The sequence below is a fragment of the Saccopteryx bilineata genome, chromosome 2, assembly GCF_036850765.1.
Source record: "Saccopteryx bilineata isolate mSacBil1 chromosome 2, mSacBil1_pri_phased_curated, whole genome shotgun sequence".
NCBI classification, from domain to species: domain Eukaryota; kingdom Metazoa; phylum Chordata; class Mammalia; order Chiroptera; family Emballonuridae; genus Saccopteryx; species Saccopteryx bilineata.
Window position 1 is genome coordinate 380401978 of NC_089491.1, and position 19568 is coordinate 380421545.

Here is a 19568-nt window from a genome sequence, read left to right on the forward strand (position 1 = left end):
TGAAACCTATGGTACTCTTATGGATTTAATTTATTAACTTAATGTTAGTGTCACCCCAATAAATTTCATTTCAAAATGAAAATAAATAAAAATAAACAAAAAATAAAAAGATTTAAGGTTGAAAAAGTTAGAACTGCAACCATGATACATCAAAATTTAGCCTACAAGGAATCAGTTTGTTTTCCTAAATTATCTTTAATACTGTTGTTGTGGCATTTTAAGCATTGAAATTAACTCGACGACTTCTATCATCACTCATGTTTATGACACTAAACACTTGCAAATACAGTCGCTGGCCTGCAAGCAGCTCTGATCAAGGAGGAACATTTCCCTTGAACACATGATTAGCCTAAACTGCGAATGCATAAACAAATCTCTCGTTCATAATTTGTTCAACTCATCTTGCCTTTAGATGTGGCACATTACAAGACTTTTCCTGGCTTGGTCAAGCTCTAATTTCAGCAGCTCTAAAGTAGGAGGGAGAGAAAAAAGGCTGCTTAGGACTCTCATTTGTCCACTACAACACAGCACTTCAAAAACCCAAACAAAAAGGCCACAAAGAACTTCGCCACAGTGGAAAAACAGGACAGAACTTGTCACAGACAAAAAATAATGACTTCACTACTTTATATCTCATTCTACAGGGATTTGAGCCACTGTGACTTAGAGCTGGTGTCATTATGGTGTATTATAGGACTTAGACAGTGACATATTGCTGGTCACACCTCAGCCATATCATAGAAATGTGTTACTCATAGATACCCTACTTTTACCTAAGAGTGTAATCTCCATATACCTACTAAGAGGTTAATAATAGAGGCCTTTGTTCTGTAACCTCCCCTTAGTCTTTCTGTAATTAAATTAACAAGTAAACAAACAACAAATGATCCAAAGGACTATTTCCTCACAGCTCTTAAGATCAACTAGGATATTACAGACAGAATGCACAGCCAAGAACTGCGGATCCACTATGTTCTTTCAATTTCTAGGTGCCTGGCTCTCCTCCCCAGTACGAACTAGGGAGCTACACCACAGTTCTGATACAAAAAGGTACAGGGGGGAGTGGTTTTCACACACAGGTCTGAAACACACTAGAAACCAGAGCCATTTCCTATATTGCTCTGCCCCGATACTGAAGATGGGGTAGGCTTTCCCCTAAAACCCTCTGGTCTAGTTCAATACTTAACTAAGGGGCAGTGAGCTTTCTCTTCTGCTGGTTTTTCCCACGCTGGATTCCAATAAAAAAACACCTATCCTAAGCAATCGCCTCCAATAGGAACAGAGATGCCATGGAGAAAGGAACAACAATACATCCATTGGTCTATGATCATCTTAGTTCAAGGCATTTAGTAGGGTATTCTAGAACAGCAAGTTGCTGAAATGCATTTTAAAACAACCATAAGTGCCCCCAAAGAACACTGGTTGGTGAAATGCAGATATGAGCTAAGTGTGAGAAGGAAATAGAACAAACACTATTAGGCAGGTTGCTTCCTGGGAAGCTTCCAATTCTGACTCGTTGCGTGCTCAAAGAACTCCATGCAGTAGAAGCAAGCGGGAAGCTGCCACAGGGTCTTCCTCTCCACTCCCTGCCACCTCCGATCTTGTCTGCCAGTCTCCTGCTAAGGCAGGAGAGCCATTCTGAATCACTCATCACTCACTTACATATTAATTCCATCATTCATTATTGAGCATCTACTAAATGTCAGGCTGGGGGAATGGGAATAGAAACCAGTCTTTGTGTATCACTAAATATACCTTCCACAAAGGCAAAGATCCTGGCTATTTTGCTCCTTACATTTTATCTTCCGCCTAGCCCAGTGTCTCACTCACAGAAGGCATTTAATAGCATCTTGAGGATTAAGGAGCCAACACGTTAAGCCATGTAGGGGTGGGAGAGAACTGTTCTGTACATATGCACCTTTACTAGCTCAACAATCCCATGCAGCACTTACTCTTCTTCCAACTTCATAGAGGAGGAGGAATGGCCTTTGCTCACTCAATAAGTGCTGCCATCAAATTGTTTCCCTTCAGGGTGAAAGGTGAGTCTGTGTGCGGCAGAAGAGGGGACAACAGAAGGGGACTCTGCGGACTCATACTTTTCAGTGAATAGGTTCGTTCCAGCTCTGGCTTTGCTGCCAACTGTGCAGTGAAGCCAGCAGGACTTGGCTCTGAAAAATCCCACCTGGAAGTCACAGGCCACATTTCCTGTGCCAACCTTTTCAGCCACTGAGCATGAAGTAGTGGACGGAGATAAAGATTAATTCTGCAATTGCTGTGACGAAGGTCCCACCTCTACCCAATCAGGAAGGAGGGGCATTTGTGGGCTGCCCCCTTCACAACCATTGATAATCACTCTGCTGGCATCCTGGTGACACCTTCATGCACCTTCGTGCAGAGGTAACCCAAGCCGAACACGGGCTATCCCATCATCAGTCTGATCTCGCTAATAAGGAGCAATTACGGCTTTGTTACAAAGGCAATCTCAGACCACTTCTTACCATACGCAGCACCCCACCCCACCCCCTGCATGCTGGGAGTCCTTTCAAGTTTTATTTAAGGTTACATGAGATGAAAACTGCAAAAAACTTGTAGGAAACATTCAATGATCCAGGAGACTAAGATAATAATTGCCACATTGCAAAATCCAGGGTCAGCCAATAGGGTCCTGACTCCTTTTCCTTGTGTATAAATACGGGAGACAAACTAAGAGGTAAGTTCTGTCGTCTGTATCTGGGTTATCTCCAAAGCTCCTGGGAAGCTACCTGGAACTAGAAACGAAAAGCACGCTGGAAAATAACTAGTGAACTGGGCCAACCGGAGCGCAGCTGGACCAGAGCCAAAAGCTGTAGCCCTGACTGTTCTGTTCCTAACAAAAAGTATCCATCTGACCTACCCCACTGAGTCTTAAAGGGATGCCTTCTCTGCACAGAGAGGCACAGGGTGGTTTTTACTGACTCCGATGCGATGCAGGGTGTTACTCTTATTGGGATCACAGCTTCTAAACGCTCTTGTATCTCCACCACATCCATCATGCTCCACTCTAGCTGTTGCCATACTGACCTCTTGACAGTCCCCTGAATTCATCACGTCCTATCTCCCTGTCTTTGCAAGTGCTTTGCCTTGTGATTACCCTTTCCTGATCACACTCCTCCTGGTCAATCAGCCAAAATCTCCCAAGCCAACTCTTCAGTATCCTCCAAGTTGCAGCCTGAACTCCTTCTAACCGATACTACTACTGACTCCCCTTCCTCTACTTCCCTCACCTCCAGAATGAGTCAGATGTCCCTTCTCTGTCCTACTCAAACACTCTACCTCTTTTCGTTACAAGACCTGCCATGTTCTGGCATAACTATTAATATTTTTCTCAGTCAGTCTCTTACTAGATTGGGAATTCCCGGAGGGGAAGGGCAGTGTCTCACTCATTCCTGCTGGACCCTCAGTACCTTAATGAGGTTGAATGGTTAAGTGGACAAAGGACATGACACGCGACGGCTTATAAATATTAAGGACCAGGTTTTGTTCACTTTTGTGATTCTTCCATCTGGCACATAGCTAGCTGGCAATACTATTTTGTTGAACACAGAATAAATGACTAATTAACTAAAATTTATAAGAACAGGTTCAAAGTGTCAACACCAAGCGCTGTTAATGACGATAACGATTTTATGAGATGAGTTCCAATTCACTGAGTGACTACTACAAGCCAGGCACTGCAGCAGGATCTCATGTACATTTTCTCCAATCCTCATTTTACAGATCTCACAGAGGCTCAGAGAACTTGAAGAACTTCTCCAGGCCCGCACAGAGAGTGCATGTAGAAGGCAGGATTCCCATGTTGGCCTATCTTAATTCCGGAGCCCACGCTTACTCTCATCTGATCTGTGTAATTTGGCCAGTGGTTACTCAATTCCAGATACCACGCCGGGCATTTTGTTCTTTACCATTACCCCGTAGGGTCAACAACTTCGGGAAGTATCATCTCCAGTCTACAGAGGAGAAAGCGGAAGCCTCCTCAAATCTCAACTGTATATAATCCCAAATAGGCTATGAACTATGCGAAGTACAGCAGTAATTGGAGACATGCCCCACAAATTTAAGATCTAAAGAAATGTTAGAATCTTACACAAATTTTAACCATGTACAGGCTATGGAATCAATGCAAATATCTGTAAAAAGAAAGATAAAACCCACCAAGAAATGAAATATGCCAGGAAACTTCATGTAATCTCAATTCAACAGGTGGGCTCATCTCAATTTTCCAATATCTCTCAAAGTGGACCTTTCATCCCAATTGGGACAGTCCTCACTGTACATGTGACACATTCCTATTCCCCTCCCTGCGATATGATAGTCTCCTCCATCTTTTCTATCCCAACCTCCAACACCTACCACAATTGTCCATTTCCCTCATGTCTGGACTTCTCTGTTGCATAGCATTCATTCCCTGGATCAAACAACTAGGCATTATTCTTATTGTTTTATCTCACGATACATTTTGTGCATCACAACTTTGCTTTCATAACAACATCTTAACAATTAAGCCTTATTCACATTATTTTATGCCACTCCACATTGTGTGTACCTATCTCAGCTTTGACTTAAGAACTATAGCTTAAGCAGGGATCATTCCATAACATTATAAACAATTCTTTGAAATAGGAAAAGATGAGTTGACATTTTACAGATGCAGAAACTGAGACACTAAGAGGTTAAGAGAATGGCCCAAAGTCATCTACAAAATTGAGGAAGACTTCAATAAACAAATTGGGTATTCTAACTTCCATACTGTTTATAAAATGACTTGCTATATATACTTTTATGGTGCCTGAATCTCTCCTTGATCTAAACCCCAGGACCAAATATGCAATGCTTAATTAAGGTGAAAAGTTGAAATGTTGGGCACTGACGACCTAAGGTGGCAGTTCATTCCCTTCTCCCCTAGGGACTTCCTATTACTCTGGAATACTTTGGTCTTATAGTCAGGAGTGTCTCATTTATGATGACAGCATCTGTTGGTGACTGGGTTATGTGACATCACGTGGGAGCCATATTGCTAATAACATCATCAGATAAGTGCTCTTTGGTGTGGCTCTCTCTCTCTTTTTTTTTAATGTAATGAAATATTCTATTTCCAGCCATATTGACAGCATCTGCAGTTGGCCATTTTGAAAGCACTTGAAAGTTGGGTTTTATATCTAGTCATAATTTACAAGCAGAAAGAGGAAAATTTTGTTGCTCTCCTGGGTAATAAGCACTACATTGCCCCCAAGTGATTTCTTAAACATTCTAAGCTTCACTTCCATACTGGGCATACAGGGATAAAGTGGGTGCCACTCATGACTGTGCACCAATGCCTGACACTGCTGGTCTCATTGTATGAGAAACAAAATGAAGAGAAAGTTCAAATTGTGAAGCCAAGGACTCCTTGAAAGTTAGAGTCATGCTCAATGTTATAAAACGCGCTTGTTGATGATTCTGATTTTGCTTTTAAACAGTGAAATGGACGGACACTAAAGCCTCTATTCTACTGTGGCCTCACAAACCTGTGCAATACCAGATTTGTAGAAAAATATAATTACATTATTGCAAACTTACTGTTGCAAGACCCAGACACTGTTAAGAGAAAATCACTAAATACATTATCTCATTTAATTCATGTAAGAAATTTGTGGCCTCTGTCTACAAGGAAAGAAGCTGAAGGCAAACCGTTTCAATTTTCAGGTAAGGAAAAGAATGTATGGAATAGTCCTTTCCTGTGAGGATTGCTTATCATAAGATATTGAGGAGAGAAGAACTTGAGTAATAGTCTCAGGTGCTTGATTGATGAAGTCATACATACATCTCAAACGTTGCTTTAATTCTAGCTCTAGACTTCCATCACACAAACTTCCACTTTCAAACAATCTGAGACTTACATTCTTTTAACACAATTTATTCTTTCAATTGGAGAGGTCAAAATAAAATACAAATACTAAATAACATTTAAAAGAACCCTTGAAACCTTGACTCAAAACATTAATGATGAACTGAATTTTGACTGGGTGAGACCTAGCTGTGAATCTTCCAGGCTCAACCTCTGTGGGTTTTGGTTGCCTTCTCTATAAAATTTCCATACCAATTCTAAGAATGCATGAGTTAAAATATGTGCAATGTTATATAATATATGCAAAAGCACCACCTAACTCTAATGCTTATTGCTGTTATTATTATGAATAAGCCCAGAAGTAAAGTTACATATAGAGAAGTAGGCTCTGCTGCGTAGATTAAATCAGACAGCTGTTTCTGGACCAGGAAATTCTCTCCTGGTGCTGCTAAGCATTCACTCTCGCAGATCTGAGCTGCTTTTGTAAGAACAGAATGGTGATCTTGCTAGCGCAGGGAAACATCATATCTCTCTCTCTCTCTCTCTCTCTCTCTCTCTCTCTTATCTCTCTGCAGATCCTGGCTGCCTGATATTTTTAGTAAAATAAGAGCTGAGTCGAACACAGAGCCCCAAGAACTCCCAGGCATGGCATTCTCTCTTCAGCCTAGCTGTGCTGCCCTTAAGCAGCCAAAATTGATTCAATCTCTCAAATGGATGACACACGTGCTCCCTCCCCAGCCTGGCCAAGCAGACCCCCAGTTCCATTTGCGGCCAGTGGTCACTGCATTCTAGAAACCATGCTAGGCATTTCATAAAGAATGTTTTGTTCCTTACAATTACCCTGTAGGATCAGCAACCTCGGGAAGTATCACACAGCTTCATCACAATCAAATGGTCAGTGCAGAGCCATCAAACCTACCAGGCACAGGTCTCCCTATTTAAAGCAACATATCTACACAGGCCCAGGGAGAAACTCCTCAGATACAAGTTTAATTGGGAGGGATGAGGTAGGGAGAAGGTAGACACCTTTGGTTAACAAAACACGAAGTACAAAGCACCATAGTATTCCTACAAAGCTAATGTTACTGACTGAAATTCAGTCAGTATACCTTCTGCAGGCCAGATCTACTACTCAATTTTTCCTTCTGCAAAGTGTTTACAGTGCAGACTTTTGCTGGCCTTTCGACTCTGGTATTCCTCAGTAATAAAGCCAATCCTAGCTATGCACCAATCTTTGAAGCCTGGTAACTCAGTAAGAATTAGTACCCATTTCCTGGGTGGGGCAGTTCTGCCCAAAATGGTAAAGATGTGTTTTCTTTTAATATATAAAACATTTTAAAAAAATTTTTTTAAGATTCAGTAGGTTCTATAATCAGGGGTTATGGTCCTTATGGTAAAGCTCAGTCATGAGTAAATTTAAGCTGCAAATCATGGAAACAGAAAAGAAAGATCTACTAAACTCTCCCTGAGACAATCAGTCCACCTTAGTGCATTGCATTCCTGAGCCTTTACAGGCTGCCAGATGGAAAAAAAGTCCCCCAAACTGTGAGTCATTACTGTGATTAGCAATTATATTGCTAATCAGAATTGTGACACACATGGCCATCACTGAATGGAGGGCGGAGACCACCCCGGCCCTGGAGAAGGAATGGCCTTTTAAAGTTAAGTTCATGGATGTGTAAACAGAGAGTATATAATGGTGTATCTCTGCCTAAATGCCTTCATAAAGTGCAAATTAATGCAGATCCTAACTAGGCATTTGCAACGCTAACCTAGTTTTCTGTGTTTAGCTAATAGCTAGCAATTTCACTTATGCTTTTATCCTCTCATTACTTAGCAATAATGATTATTTAGTAAATACATGTGAAAGGCCATGTATTCCATAGCACCCTTTTGGGGTTGGAAATAACCCCCTCCTAATGCGTCTATTTACATAAGTTAGTTGTTGACACACCAAGAGGCTAAGAACAGACCCATTCTCAGCTGGGCCCCTTGTCATGGCCTGACCACTTTCAAAGGCAGGGAATAGAGAAGGCTGGGGGTGGGGTGGGGAGATGCAGAGCCTCGGTGATATTAACCCATTGCAAATTTCAAACCCGGATGGCTTGTCTCATTTAAAAATTATTTACAATGCTGGAGAGAGGTAATCAAAGGCTATTTTATAACTAGTGAAATATGGAACAAGAGAGAGAGAGAGAAAGAAAGAAAGAAAGAAAGAAAGAAAGAAAGAAAGAAAGAAAGAAAGTTTGAAATAGACATGTAGAAGAGAAAGATACAAAATGTGGCCTTGTGATATGCTACTCAGTTTATTTCTGGATATATGACTGTTATAAACCTTTGCAAGTCACCTGGGAATTTTTCCTTAGATGTAGGATGGGGTAAAAGAGGCCCCACTGGAGGATTATAGGGTACTATTTATTATCTGCCAGGCACACAGCATAGCTCTAATTTCTTAGTAGGGTGGCCAAGTCCCAAACAGAAGGATTTTGAATAAAAGATTTCCTGTTCCTGTCCTACGAGAAGAATACTGATACTGACTAGAGGTCTCTGGATCTGGGTACAGAGTAAGGTGCAGACAATGCTTCTGAATACCCAGAATCAAGGTCTGGCTTAGAGGGCGGGGAGTGGCCGAGCTGACGGCAGATGCAGGAAACATGTCCCTGTCCCCCAGGGCTGCTCCAACTGTCTGCTTACAGGGGCAAGGTTCCTGCTCTCCTCTTCTGGTGACTTCCTGGGAAGTTGGCTGACTCCCCAATTCTGCAGAGGGAATGCAGGCAGAAGAGAGCACTGCAAATGGGACTTACCCTGGGTGCCTAAATGACACGAATGAAGGGAAATGGGGTGGGCACTGCCAAGGGGAGGAGGCACTAAACTGAGCTGGTGAATACTGCTGATCCTGAGGCTTTTTCTCACAGTGCCCCCCCCCCCCAACTCCCTGCACCAACAACGATATTGTTCGGAAATTAGAATCCCTTCCAACACCCAGACACGGAGGTGCAGGTAGGCATGAGCCCTACCTCCTTCACCTCCACTGGCTTCCGGTCAGCTGCTAAAACCAAAGACTGACCCAATGAGCCTGAGGTCAGTGAGTCTGAGCCAGCACATCCCTGCCGCTGGGAATTCTAAGGACTGTGATCTAAAGTGGTCTTTATGATGCTGTATTGTTTCAGGTGGGGCTTGCTTTCATCCGGGGTTGAGGCGGGCAGGCTAGGATGTTTCAGAGCCGCCTGGCAGGTTTGGGGAAAGCGTGGAGGACCTCCACGTCTCTCTAGTCCCTGCTGGTATTCTCCAGTCCCGCATCCTCCCGCAGTCTCTTGAAAGTGCTTAGATACCAGGGCAGGGTTCTGCGTCCATTTTGCCAGCCAGAACCACCGACTTTAGGAACTTTGAAAGCCAGGGATGGGGGTGGGGGTTGCCAAGGCTCAGATTTCGGCGCCAGAGTTCTCAGCCAGAAAGCAGTTGAAAATCAACACCCATCTGTCTCTTCTTTTTCAGCCCCCACCGCTCTACGTTCCAGAACTCCAAACAGATACTACCCCCGCCAAACACACACACACACACACACACACACACACACACACACACACACACACCGTTAGGCTTATAAGATTTTTAATTTCGAAGGCAGCAAACCCGCAGAGCTGAATGGGTCTCTGCCACCACCCTCTTCTCCTCCCATCCCGCGAGGCCACTTGAGCGTCTTACACACAATAAAACCCCATCTATTCCAAACACAGCAACATAACACACACACCCGCCAGTGCCCACGGCGCGTCCCATACCTGATATGCAGACGATGAAATTGGCTTGAAGAAGAAAAAGCACCTCCCAGACTATTTCCATCCTCTGATTCTCATTCCAAGTGCATCACTCGACGGGAAAATGGGGGGCAGGGGGGAAGCCCGACAGGGCACACACACATGCACACGCTCGCACTCTTCCGAGCGAGCGCACACTCGCACTCCCACCCGACAGCCGGCCAGGGGAAGTCACCCCCAAGATCAATATCGCAGTTTGAATTCTTCTGGCAAATCTCCCCTCGGGCTCGACGGATGTGCGCCCCAGATGTGCTGACACATGTCCGATGTCTCGCTGCCCCGGAGGTCTCCCCGCTCAACGGTCTCCGTTCCTAGTCCGAGCGGCGGAGACAGCGCTAGCCGAGGCGGCGGCAGCCACCTGAAGCCACCAGCACTGGGCTCTTCCTGCAGAAACGAGACCCCGATCCGCCGGGCGCCCCAAGAAGACATAGACGAGAGCCCCCCGCCGGGCCGCGCCGCGCCGTTCCGGGCCCCCGGCCGCTCGCGGCTCGCTGGCTGCGCCCAGGTGGTCCGCGACAAGTTGCCCTCGAAGTCCGCGCCCCTCACCGCGGCATGGTCGGAGGGCGGCTGCTCAGCTCCGGGGCCGTTCTCCTCCTGCTTCCGGGGGGCGGGGAGGAGCAGCCGCAGCAGCAGAGGGACAGAGAGAGAGAGGAGGGATTACTGCCCGATCCCGCCGGCCGCCGCAGCCGCCGCGACCCTGCCTGCGCCCCAGCCCGCGCGCAGCCCGCCTCCTCCCAGTCCGACGCGGGCGGCGCCTCCGGGCGGCGCGCGGGAGCGGCGGGGACCGGGGGGCCCGGGCGCTACGGGGGCCCGCGGGCTCCCCACGCCGCGCGCGCTCTTTCTGTTCCTTTGCTATTTTTATGGGCTCCCCTGAACCCTCGCTTCCATCGCCGGCAACCAGCGCCGCCGCCGCCGCCGCCGAGGTTTTCCGCAATGCAACTGCAGGGGTCGTTATTTCCTCGCCTACGGATCCCGACGCTGCCCGATCCGGAGGGGCGGAGGAGGGCAGGTGGGGTCGGGAGGAGGAGTGGGGAGAGGAGGGCAGGCTGGGCCAGGTGAGCGGCCCCGCCGCCGCGGGGAGACCCGGCAGCAGCCCCGCCGCCCGCTCCCGCGCCCGCTCCCGGGGGGCGGAGACCGGAGGCTGGCCCGGGATGGTGCGGCTCCGCGCGGCCATACGGAGGACCGGAGCTCTGGGCGTCGGAGCTTCGGGACACTGTGGCTGCCGCCTGGGCCCTAGCCCGACTCCGACTCCGCCCCGCCCGCCTCTGTCACCCTCTGGGATTTGGGGAGTTTCTCTTCTCCTTAAAAAGAACTTGGCGTCAGCGGGTTCGGCGCGGAAGCCCCGGGCGGGACTCGTCCTGAGAGTGCTGCTGCGCTTTCCTTCTGCTGCAGAACATTGGGGATTTTTTTTTCTTTTTGCATAATTCGTTCCCTGCCCTCTTCCTCTCGTCCCTCTCCTGCCCCATCCTCTCCGCCCCCCCCCTTTCCGCTCTGCTGCTAGAATGTTACTTACCCCAGAGTTCTGTCTGTAGGTTCCTAGAGCAGGTGCAACTCTTGCCTGCAAGTCCCTCACCTCCCTCCTCCCCAAAGTAGAAAAAGCGTCCGTCCAAAAAGCGTGTGGGCCGCGGTTAACTGCGTCGCTGCCCAGCTCCGGGAGGATCTAAGACCACTGGAAACCCGGGCTTTAGGGAAACCGGCTTCCCTTCTTGTCTTTCGATTGTTTTTCTTTGGGGAAGCACAAGTGCTTTGGAGGCTTTTGCTGGGCTCCAGAATACTCTCTCTCTGCCCCTGACACTCTGCTTCCAGCGAAGATATCCCCACCAAACGCGCGCGCGCGCGCGCGCGTACACACGCCCAGCGCACGGCTTTCCGAGGCCCCTGGGGAAGGTGGGAGCGGCGGGTGCACCACCCACAGCCCAGGCCGAAGCTGGAGCCCGCGTGTCCGCTGCTCTCGAGACGAGCAGGCTGTCTGAGGCCAGAGAAGCTCTTGCACCTGCTCTGCCGCCTGCAGTGTAGATGCGGGGGGATTGGAAACCTTGCGCTCGGGACCGTTCGCCTGAGAAAGAGGGCTGGGAGCGAGAGAAGGGGGGGGGGATCGCAGGAGATTTGTGCAGCCTCTATCGCTGCAGCAGCGGTTTGAGAAAGCTCCAGACCTACCTCTTTGGGGGGACTGAAGCAGAGGAGTCAGGGTAGGGGAATCCCTGGGAAGGTCTTGGATTTCTCGGCGCGCTTGTCCGGAATGCAAACTGTGACGTTTGGAGATTTTGCACAAGCGCGGATGGGCACACACAACAAACACAACCCGCAGGGGATTTTTTCGTTTCCACATTTTTAATTTTCATGTTTAGAAACAATTGCAATGTGAGTCCCGGTCTAATAACTGCATAAAAGGTGGATGAGTGGCGTGGGGGCGGGAGACAGGGAAGAAGGTATCGTTCATCCTCACAGAATCAGTTTAGTTAGGCATCCAGGCTGTGTGGCATCTCAGGGTGCGGTGTTGGAGCCAAAGGAGTGACACTGCAGCGTTCCCAGGACTCTTGAACTGACTCCAACTGCCCAGGAGTCTGGCGGGTCCTTTTGTAGAGAGGCGGGGGGTGGGGTGGGGGTGGAGGAGATGTGGGAGGGAGTAGAGCCAAACAGCAGGAGCTCCCCAGGCTGGGCTGACTTTGGGAGCCACAGCTGCGTAGTTCCGCTGCCTCTAGAGATCTGAGAAAAGAACCGCTAGCAGATTTAGCTACTCTTTAAGAAGGAGGTGTGGCCGAGGGATCCGTTCTCTGACAGACGGCCAAGGACTCCAGGTGGTCAGCGCACTAAAAATCCAGACCCAGATGAAGAAAGACCAGGATTTTTATTTCCAGAGTTTGAGGCTCAGCAGGACAGATATTGAACCTCAGAACATTAAAGGAATCCGAAATAGTGAGAATTAGCTTATTTGGGAGACATGATGGGGGGCGGGGGCAGGGGGAATTGTCTCCGTGCCTTGAAAGTTCTGCGCATGAAAGGACTTTTTTGAAGGGAGAGAAAAGAAAACAATTTGCCAAAGATAAACGATCTCCATCCTAGGGAGGGTTTGGAACCAAGGACAGTGACCTCCCTTCTGCATTTGGGAGCTGACTTTTTGGCAACCAGGAGAGCTCTTTCTGGAAGCAGAAGCAGGGTGCCTGGATTTTATACCACGACCCATTTATTTATTAACGAATTATGCAAATATTAAATGCGTGCCTTATATGCGTCAAGCAGCGTGGCAAGACTCTGGAGGCTTGTAATTGAAAATCCATAATCCTTGTTTTTAAAAAGCTTAAAAACCACATTCCCCTCTGCATTTTGCCATCAGTGACAAAGCCAGTAAAATAATACTTAATTTTTCCCTGTTCAGCCTGTATGCTCACCTTCGACCTTCTGGAAAATAATTAATCTATTCTCTGCCACCAAGTACTTTTAACTTAAAAAAATGCAAGAATAAATAAAAACTATCAACTCATGATAGTATTTGTTTAAGGAAACATAATGGCATACATGTATTGCTTCTATGTGCCAGATATTGTCAAGTTCCTTACAAGAAATCTATCTTATTTAATCATCAAAACATGCATATAAGAGAAAAATTATCATTTCCATTTTACAGATGACAAAACAGAGGCCAAGAGTGGCTATTTGGCCAAGGTATTACAGCTACTAATTAGTATGCAGAGATCACAGTGAGGCATTCTGACTCTTCTGGACTCATTGGCCATGCTACACCATGCTCTGTAAAATACAAAGTATCATCTCGGGGAGGTCACTTGCTACTCAGGTAGAGCAGAAGTCCATGCAAGATGCAGCCATACCTCAGTTGAAGGCAGGATGAAATGTATCAGTAGAAGATGCAGGTTAGAGTTTAACTACAGCACAAATGGGAGAAAGAAAAAATCACTGAGACTGAGGAGTAATCAAAGGCATTGCTAATGAAAATCTGAGTGCCTGCTAAATGCCAGTTCTGTTCTTGAAATCCAGCACTGAACACAACAGTTCCTCAACATCGAATTTCTATATTAGCACTTTCTAGAAGAAAAAAAAACACCACAATATTCTCTTGAGTCATTTCTAGGCTTAATCTACATGTTTTCTAAGAAAATCTCTATCTTAATCCGGAAAACAACGCAGTAAAAATATGTAGTAAATAGGAACCATCTGTCTTCACTCTTTGTTTATATTTTTTACACACAAAAGAAATTTATAAAAAAAACTGTGAAGCTAAAAAATATTTATTTTTAGCACCCTTTTCTCATATTTCATTTCATTTTTCATATTTGTATGAGCTTGTACCCGTATCTTAACTACAAAGAATCTTTCTCCATTGTATCTGCCTTCATCTTTTGTCTCTTTTCTAGTCTATATTTCTATGTTTCTACAAACTCAGTGCAGATGTGTTACACATATAACAGAATGTCTTGGCGAAGACCAAATGGGAGGGCCAACTCCAATTGTCCCATAGAAGGGAGGGGACGACAGTTCCACTCCCCAGATGAGGACAAGTTGGAAATCATTTGGGCTCTTTATCTATCTTCTCTTTTTCAATTGTTCTTTCTGGAATGTGGAAACTGTCTTGTAAAGAAGTTATGACATTGTATCTGTATCATTATCCACCTGACAGATGTTGGTCTCTTAGGTTGTAATTATTCTGTTGGGAACATGGGATACGATCCCCTACCTATGAAGTGGGGGGATTTCCTTTGAAGATAGTGGCAAATATCCGGTCAGTCATCCCCAGAGAGAGGGAGTTCTCACGACAGAAGTGAAGACTTGGAAGAGGAGCCATAGAGGGAGGCTGAGGAAGAACCACTTCCTTTGCACTGAGTTAGGATGCGAGGCAAAGGAGCCATGGAGGAGCGCGTTTCATGGCGAGGAGAAAGCTACATTCCGCCACGGAGATCTGGGCTGTGAGCTAGGCAGGGAGGAAACCCCACGGGAAGGCAGGAGCCTACGCCAAGGGAAACCAATAAGATTGGCATGTAATTTCATTAGCTGGGATTAACTGTGCCTAGTAACCAGTTAAAAAATCATTTCTGACTGGTTTTCTTTTCTTTTCTTTTCTTTTTTTTTTTTTTTTTTTTTTTTTTTTGTATTTTTCTGAAGCTGGAAACAGGGAGAGACAGTCAGACAGACTCTCGCATGCGACGGACCGGGATCCACCCGGCACGCCCACCAGGGGCGATGCTCTGCCCCTCCGGGGCGTCGCTCTGCCGAGACCAGAGCCACTCTAGCGCCTGGGGCAGAGGCCAAGGAGCCATCCCCAGCGCCCGGGCCATCTTTGCTCCAATGGAGCCTTGGCTGCGGGAGGGGAAGAGAGAGACAGAGAGGAAAGAGGGGGTGGGGGGTGGAGAAGCAAATAGGCGCCTCTCCTATGTGCCCTAGCCGGGAATCGACCGGGTCCCCCGCACGCCAGGTGGACGCTCTACCGCTGAGCCAACCGGCCAGGGCTTGACTGTTTTTCTTTTCTGTTGTCTGTTCAGATGAGTATTGACAAAGAACGTAACATACTGTAGGTGAATTTCTGTGCCAACGCAAATTTCTGTGCCAATGGTAAGGGGGATTGTAGCAGTTTCCAAACTGGACATGGTTGAAGCAGCAGGAGAAAGTTCTCTGGGTACCCCAAACTGCAGAGTGTGGAGGGCAGTGACAGAAAGGGCAGACCATAGCCAGAATTGAACCACAGGAAGAAAGACGTAGGAGGTACTGAAGACCATGCCGATGTCTTGGATTCTGAGCACAGAGGAGCCATCCCCTAGGGAACCTCACGAGTTGGCTGGAGGAAGGAACTTCAAAAGGGGACTAGGATTCTTCTCTCCAGCATGCAAGCTGCAGTCATCAATTCATGGATGTGCTTCCTGTTGCTGCTGTGAAAAGTATTATAAAGTGGCTTAAAAGAACACAAACTTTTAATCTTGTGCCTCTGGAGGTCAGCAGTCTGAATTAGGTCTTGTGGAGCCAACGGCATTGTGTCTACAGGGCTGCGTTCTTCCTGGAGGCTCAAGGGAAATCCATTCCTTGCCTTTTTGAGCTTCTAGAAGTTGTCCACACTCCCTTTGCTCATGGTTCCATGTCAGCAATGGCTTTGCTTCAATTTCTGCTTTTATCACCACATCTTCCTGATGCCTTTTCTTTCTCATACATTGGGCCCCTGAATAATCCAGGAAAATCCCCCATCTCAAAATCCTCAATTTAGTTGCACCTGCACAATCTCAATTGCCACGTAAGAAGCACATTCATAGGTTCCAGCAATTAGCGTAGGGGCAGCTTGTGTTGAGGAGGACTCATCCTGCCTGCTCCAAACAGGTCGATATTTGGATCACATGAAAAATGCCAAATGAGGATCAATGAAACTTTTTGTTGGGCCTGGCCAGTGGATCAGTGAATAGAGCGTCAGCCTGGCATATGGACATCCCAGGTTCGATTCCTGATCAGAACACACAGGAGAAGTGACCATCTGCATCTCCCCTCGGCTCTCTTCTTTTCCTCATGCCCTCCCACAGCCAGTGGCTTGATTGGTTCCAGCATGGCCCTGGGCACTGAGGATATCTCTGTTGGAGTACATCTGCCTCGGAGGCTAAAAATAGCTCAGTACTGTCGCACTGGCCCCAGATGGGGTTGCTGGGTGGATCCTCATCAGGGCTATGCAGTGTCTGCTACACTATCTCTCCTCCTTTCTCCTAAAGAGAGAGAGAGAGAGAGAGAGAGAAAGAGAGAGAGAGAGAGAGAGAGAGAGAGGGAGGGAGAGAAAGAAAGAAAGAAAGAAAGAAAGAAAGAAAGAAAGAAAGAAAAAATTTTCTTGTGAAGTAATTGTAAGAGAAAAACGTTTGCGACCTTTTAGTACTATCCAGTAATATACCTCATGTTATCAACAGTGAGTTCATGTGGGTTATTTCAGGCACCAATATGAGAACTTGTTCTTAATAAATGAGTGAAATCAAGAGGCATTGTTCAGGTATTTAAGCACATGCAGTGCACCTCTCTGGACCCAGAATATGAGGAGGATAAAATAGCAGAACCAGCAGGAGAACAGGTTATTTTCCTCCCTTTGACATTAGACTAGGTAAGAGATTAGTTACCACCAGTGCTCACTATATTTTTGAAATAGGATTTTTTAATCTATACTATAATCTGTAACCAACATAGAAAATTTTATTTTGTAAAGAGGCTAGCATATATTTTTATATTTGTAAAATGCTATGCCCTCATTTGTTGTTTAAATTTTGCAAGTGATTAATGACTAAGAAATGATACTAACATTATGACCTTTCTTCTTTTCATCACAGTTAATCTCTGTCTCAAATAGTTAGCTTTCTCTTGAACTCAGAATCTTACAAATGGAAGATTTATTTGCAATGAATAAATAGCAGGCACTTAGCAAATGATTGCTGAAAAATTACATAGGTTTATTTGCTTGTTTATTTAGATAGCTACAAACTTTTGGATATGTGGTAGATGTTTCATAGTATATTTCAAGTGCACATTAATATAATTTCTGATCTAGTTTAAGTTTTTTGATTTTCAGGTGATGAGATAGAGGTTTAAGGTGAGGTTAAATGATGTGTCCACATTCAAATACGGACAGAAGTAGAGGCAGAGGCAGAACTTGACCTCAATCTTCCCAATTTATTTACTTATTTATTTATTTGCAAGAGAGAGAGGAGAGACAGAGATAGAGGCAGACAGGAAGAGAGAGAGAGATGAGAAGCATCAACTCATAGTTGTGGCACTTTAGTTGTTCATTGATTGCTTCTCACACGTGCCTTGACCAGGAGGCTCTAACTGAGCCAGTGACCCCTTGCTCAAGCCAGAGACCTTGGGCTTCAATTCAGTGCCCTTTGGGCTCAAGCCAGCGACCATGGAGTCATGTCTATGATCCCACGCTCAAGCCAGCAACCCCGCGTTCAAGCCGGTGAGCCTGTGCTCAAGTCTAATGGACCTGTGCTCAAGTCAGGGACCTCAGAATTTCCAACCTGGGTGATCAGCATCCCAGGTTGATGTTCTATTCACTGCACCACTGCCTGGCCAGGCCCTAATTATTTATTTTAAAATATTCTTCTGGTTTCCCAACTGGCTTCTGTATGTGGAAAGCAGTAAGAGACCTAGGAAAGAGGCAGACCACTCAAGGTTCATAAACGGCAGGGGTTTAAATTTTATTTATTGATTTTAGAGAGAGATGGAGAGAGAGACATCTGTTTCCGCATGTGCCCTGACTGAGGATCGAGCCAGTCTCCCTTTGCATACCGGTACTGCACTCGAGCCAGCTGAGCTAGCCAGCAGGGCGGTAGGTGGCAGTTTTATTAAGCAAGGAACATACATATGAGCTTGCCTTGAGGGGCCACAGGACTAGGAGATCTCTACATATGACTGCCAGAGTCTTAAATTCAATAAAGGCCTTAACTGGGTTCAGTCACGGATGCCACCCAGGTGGTCTCAACAACACTTTCCTCTCTCAGGGCTGTGTCCTCGAACTAAATCCTAGGGTGGGAATGGTGAGCAGAACTTTCATTCCAGAGGCAGTGGAGGGGTTGAAGAGACTCTGATTTCCTGGGTCCTGCGCACGGGTCTACCAGCTATTTCATCTTCTCGGTGAACTGCTTTGTCCAACAACCTCCTATTTTCATCCATTTTTTATAAGCTGATTTTAGAGAGGGAGGAAGGGAGACACACAGAGAGAGAAACATTGATTTGTTGTTCCACTTATCCATGCATTCATTGGTTGATTCTTGTATGTACCTTGACTGGGAATTGAACCTGCAACCTTGGCATATCAGGAGAACACTCTAACCAACTGAAATATCCAGTCAGGCTGCATCATTCTTTCTGTTGCTACCAAAAAATACATTGCGGCAGCTAAAACTGAACATATATTATCTAAATCCATACTAATTATAGTGGAAGATGTTTTCCCCAGATTTTTTGCTTTCTATGCAATGCACTTTTATTTTTGCCATGCCATTTGTGTGTGTGTGTGTGTGGGGGGTGTATTTCTACATTAAACATTTTTCAGTGAAATTTTATATGAATAAGTATCCTCTCCTCTTATACCAGCTGCAGTACCTTCAGGTAGCAGCTATAGATCAATATACAGGATTTTAGTTTCATAATGGTTCTCTGGTTTAAAGAAAGGCTTTAATTAGGACAACAGTCTGCTCCCATTTCAGACTGTATACTTTCGAAGTTAGCCACTAATGCATTAGGTTTTTAAATTATTTGCCACGAATTCTTTTTGTCATATTGCCTCCCCAATGATTGCCATGAAAATGACAAGTATTAAGTCTTGCTTTTCAGTTTGCACTTGAAAAAAAAAACATTCAGGTTGACCACTCAACATTTTCCACATGCTGGATTGTAGAGTCATATTTTCCATTTATTTATTAGAAAAATCTTCACATAATGATTGTGGCAGACAGACCCACTTCAAATATTTGGAGGCCCAGATCAAGAAATCTGATGAAGCATTCTTTCCCCAATCCAATGATCTTCCTCATTTCCTCCCCACTTTTGACACGGACTAGCATGGCCCAAGGTCTCATGGGGGGTTGTTGATGCTTATACGAGTGCCTTGAGCCCATGATTTTCCTACACACACTAATTTAAAGAGCAACTTCTTGGCAATACTCTCAATCTTAGGTGCACAGTCACCAGCTTTGCAGTCTACCCTTTGGCAAACAGTACCTGTCCCCTCCCTCAACATAGTGGCATTAAACATTAAACGCTGTGTGAAATAACATCTTTTTATCAAAGCTTTGGAGAGGTTCATTAAGCAAGTAACATTGTGACTCAAAGACACTAAAAGGAATCCCATTTCTAAATGAACACAGAGAGAGGATGGGACCCTGATATAGAGGTCTCTACACCTAGCTTAATTTCTTCTC

The 19568-nt window shown here is 45.7% G+C and overlaps 1 protein-coding gene across 2 annotated transcripts in view; it reads right to left on the bottom strand.

Moving 5' to 3' along the window:
* Positions 1-11854, bottom strand: part of CA10 (carbonic anhydrase 10) — a 488258-nt gene extending 476404 nt beyond the window's left edge. Inside the window, exons 1-2 of one of the 2 annotated variants that reach the window (XM_066263991.1) lie at positions 11839-11854; positions 9646-10275 (exon numbers count right to left, since the gene is read on the bottom strand). In XM_066263991.1, the coding sequence (XP_066120088.1) occupies positions 9646-9706 (61 nt within the window). In that variant the 5' untranslated portion in view covers positions 9707-10275; positions 11839-11854. Of the gene's footprint in view, positions 1-9645; positions 10276-11194; positions 11611-11838 lie in introns of those variants that run through there. The other variant, XM_066263990.1, reaches the window with a different exon arrangement.
* Between the last annotated feature and the right edge of the window lie 7714 nt (positions 11855-19568).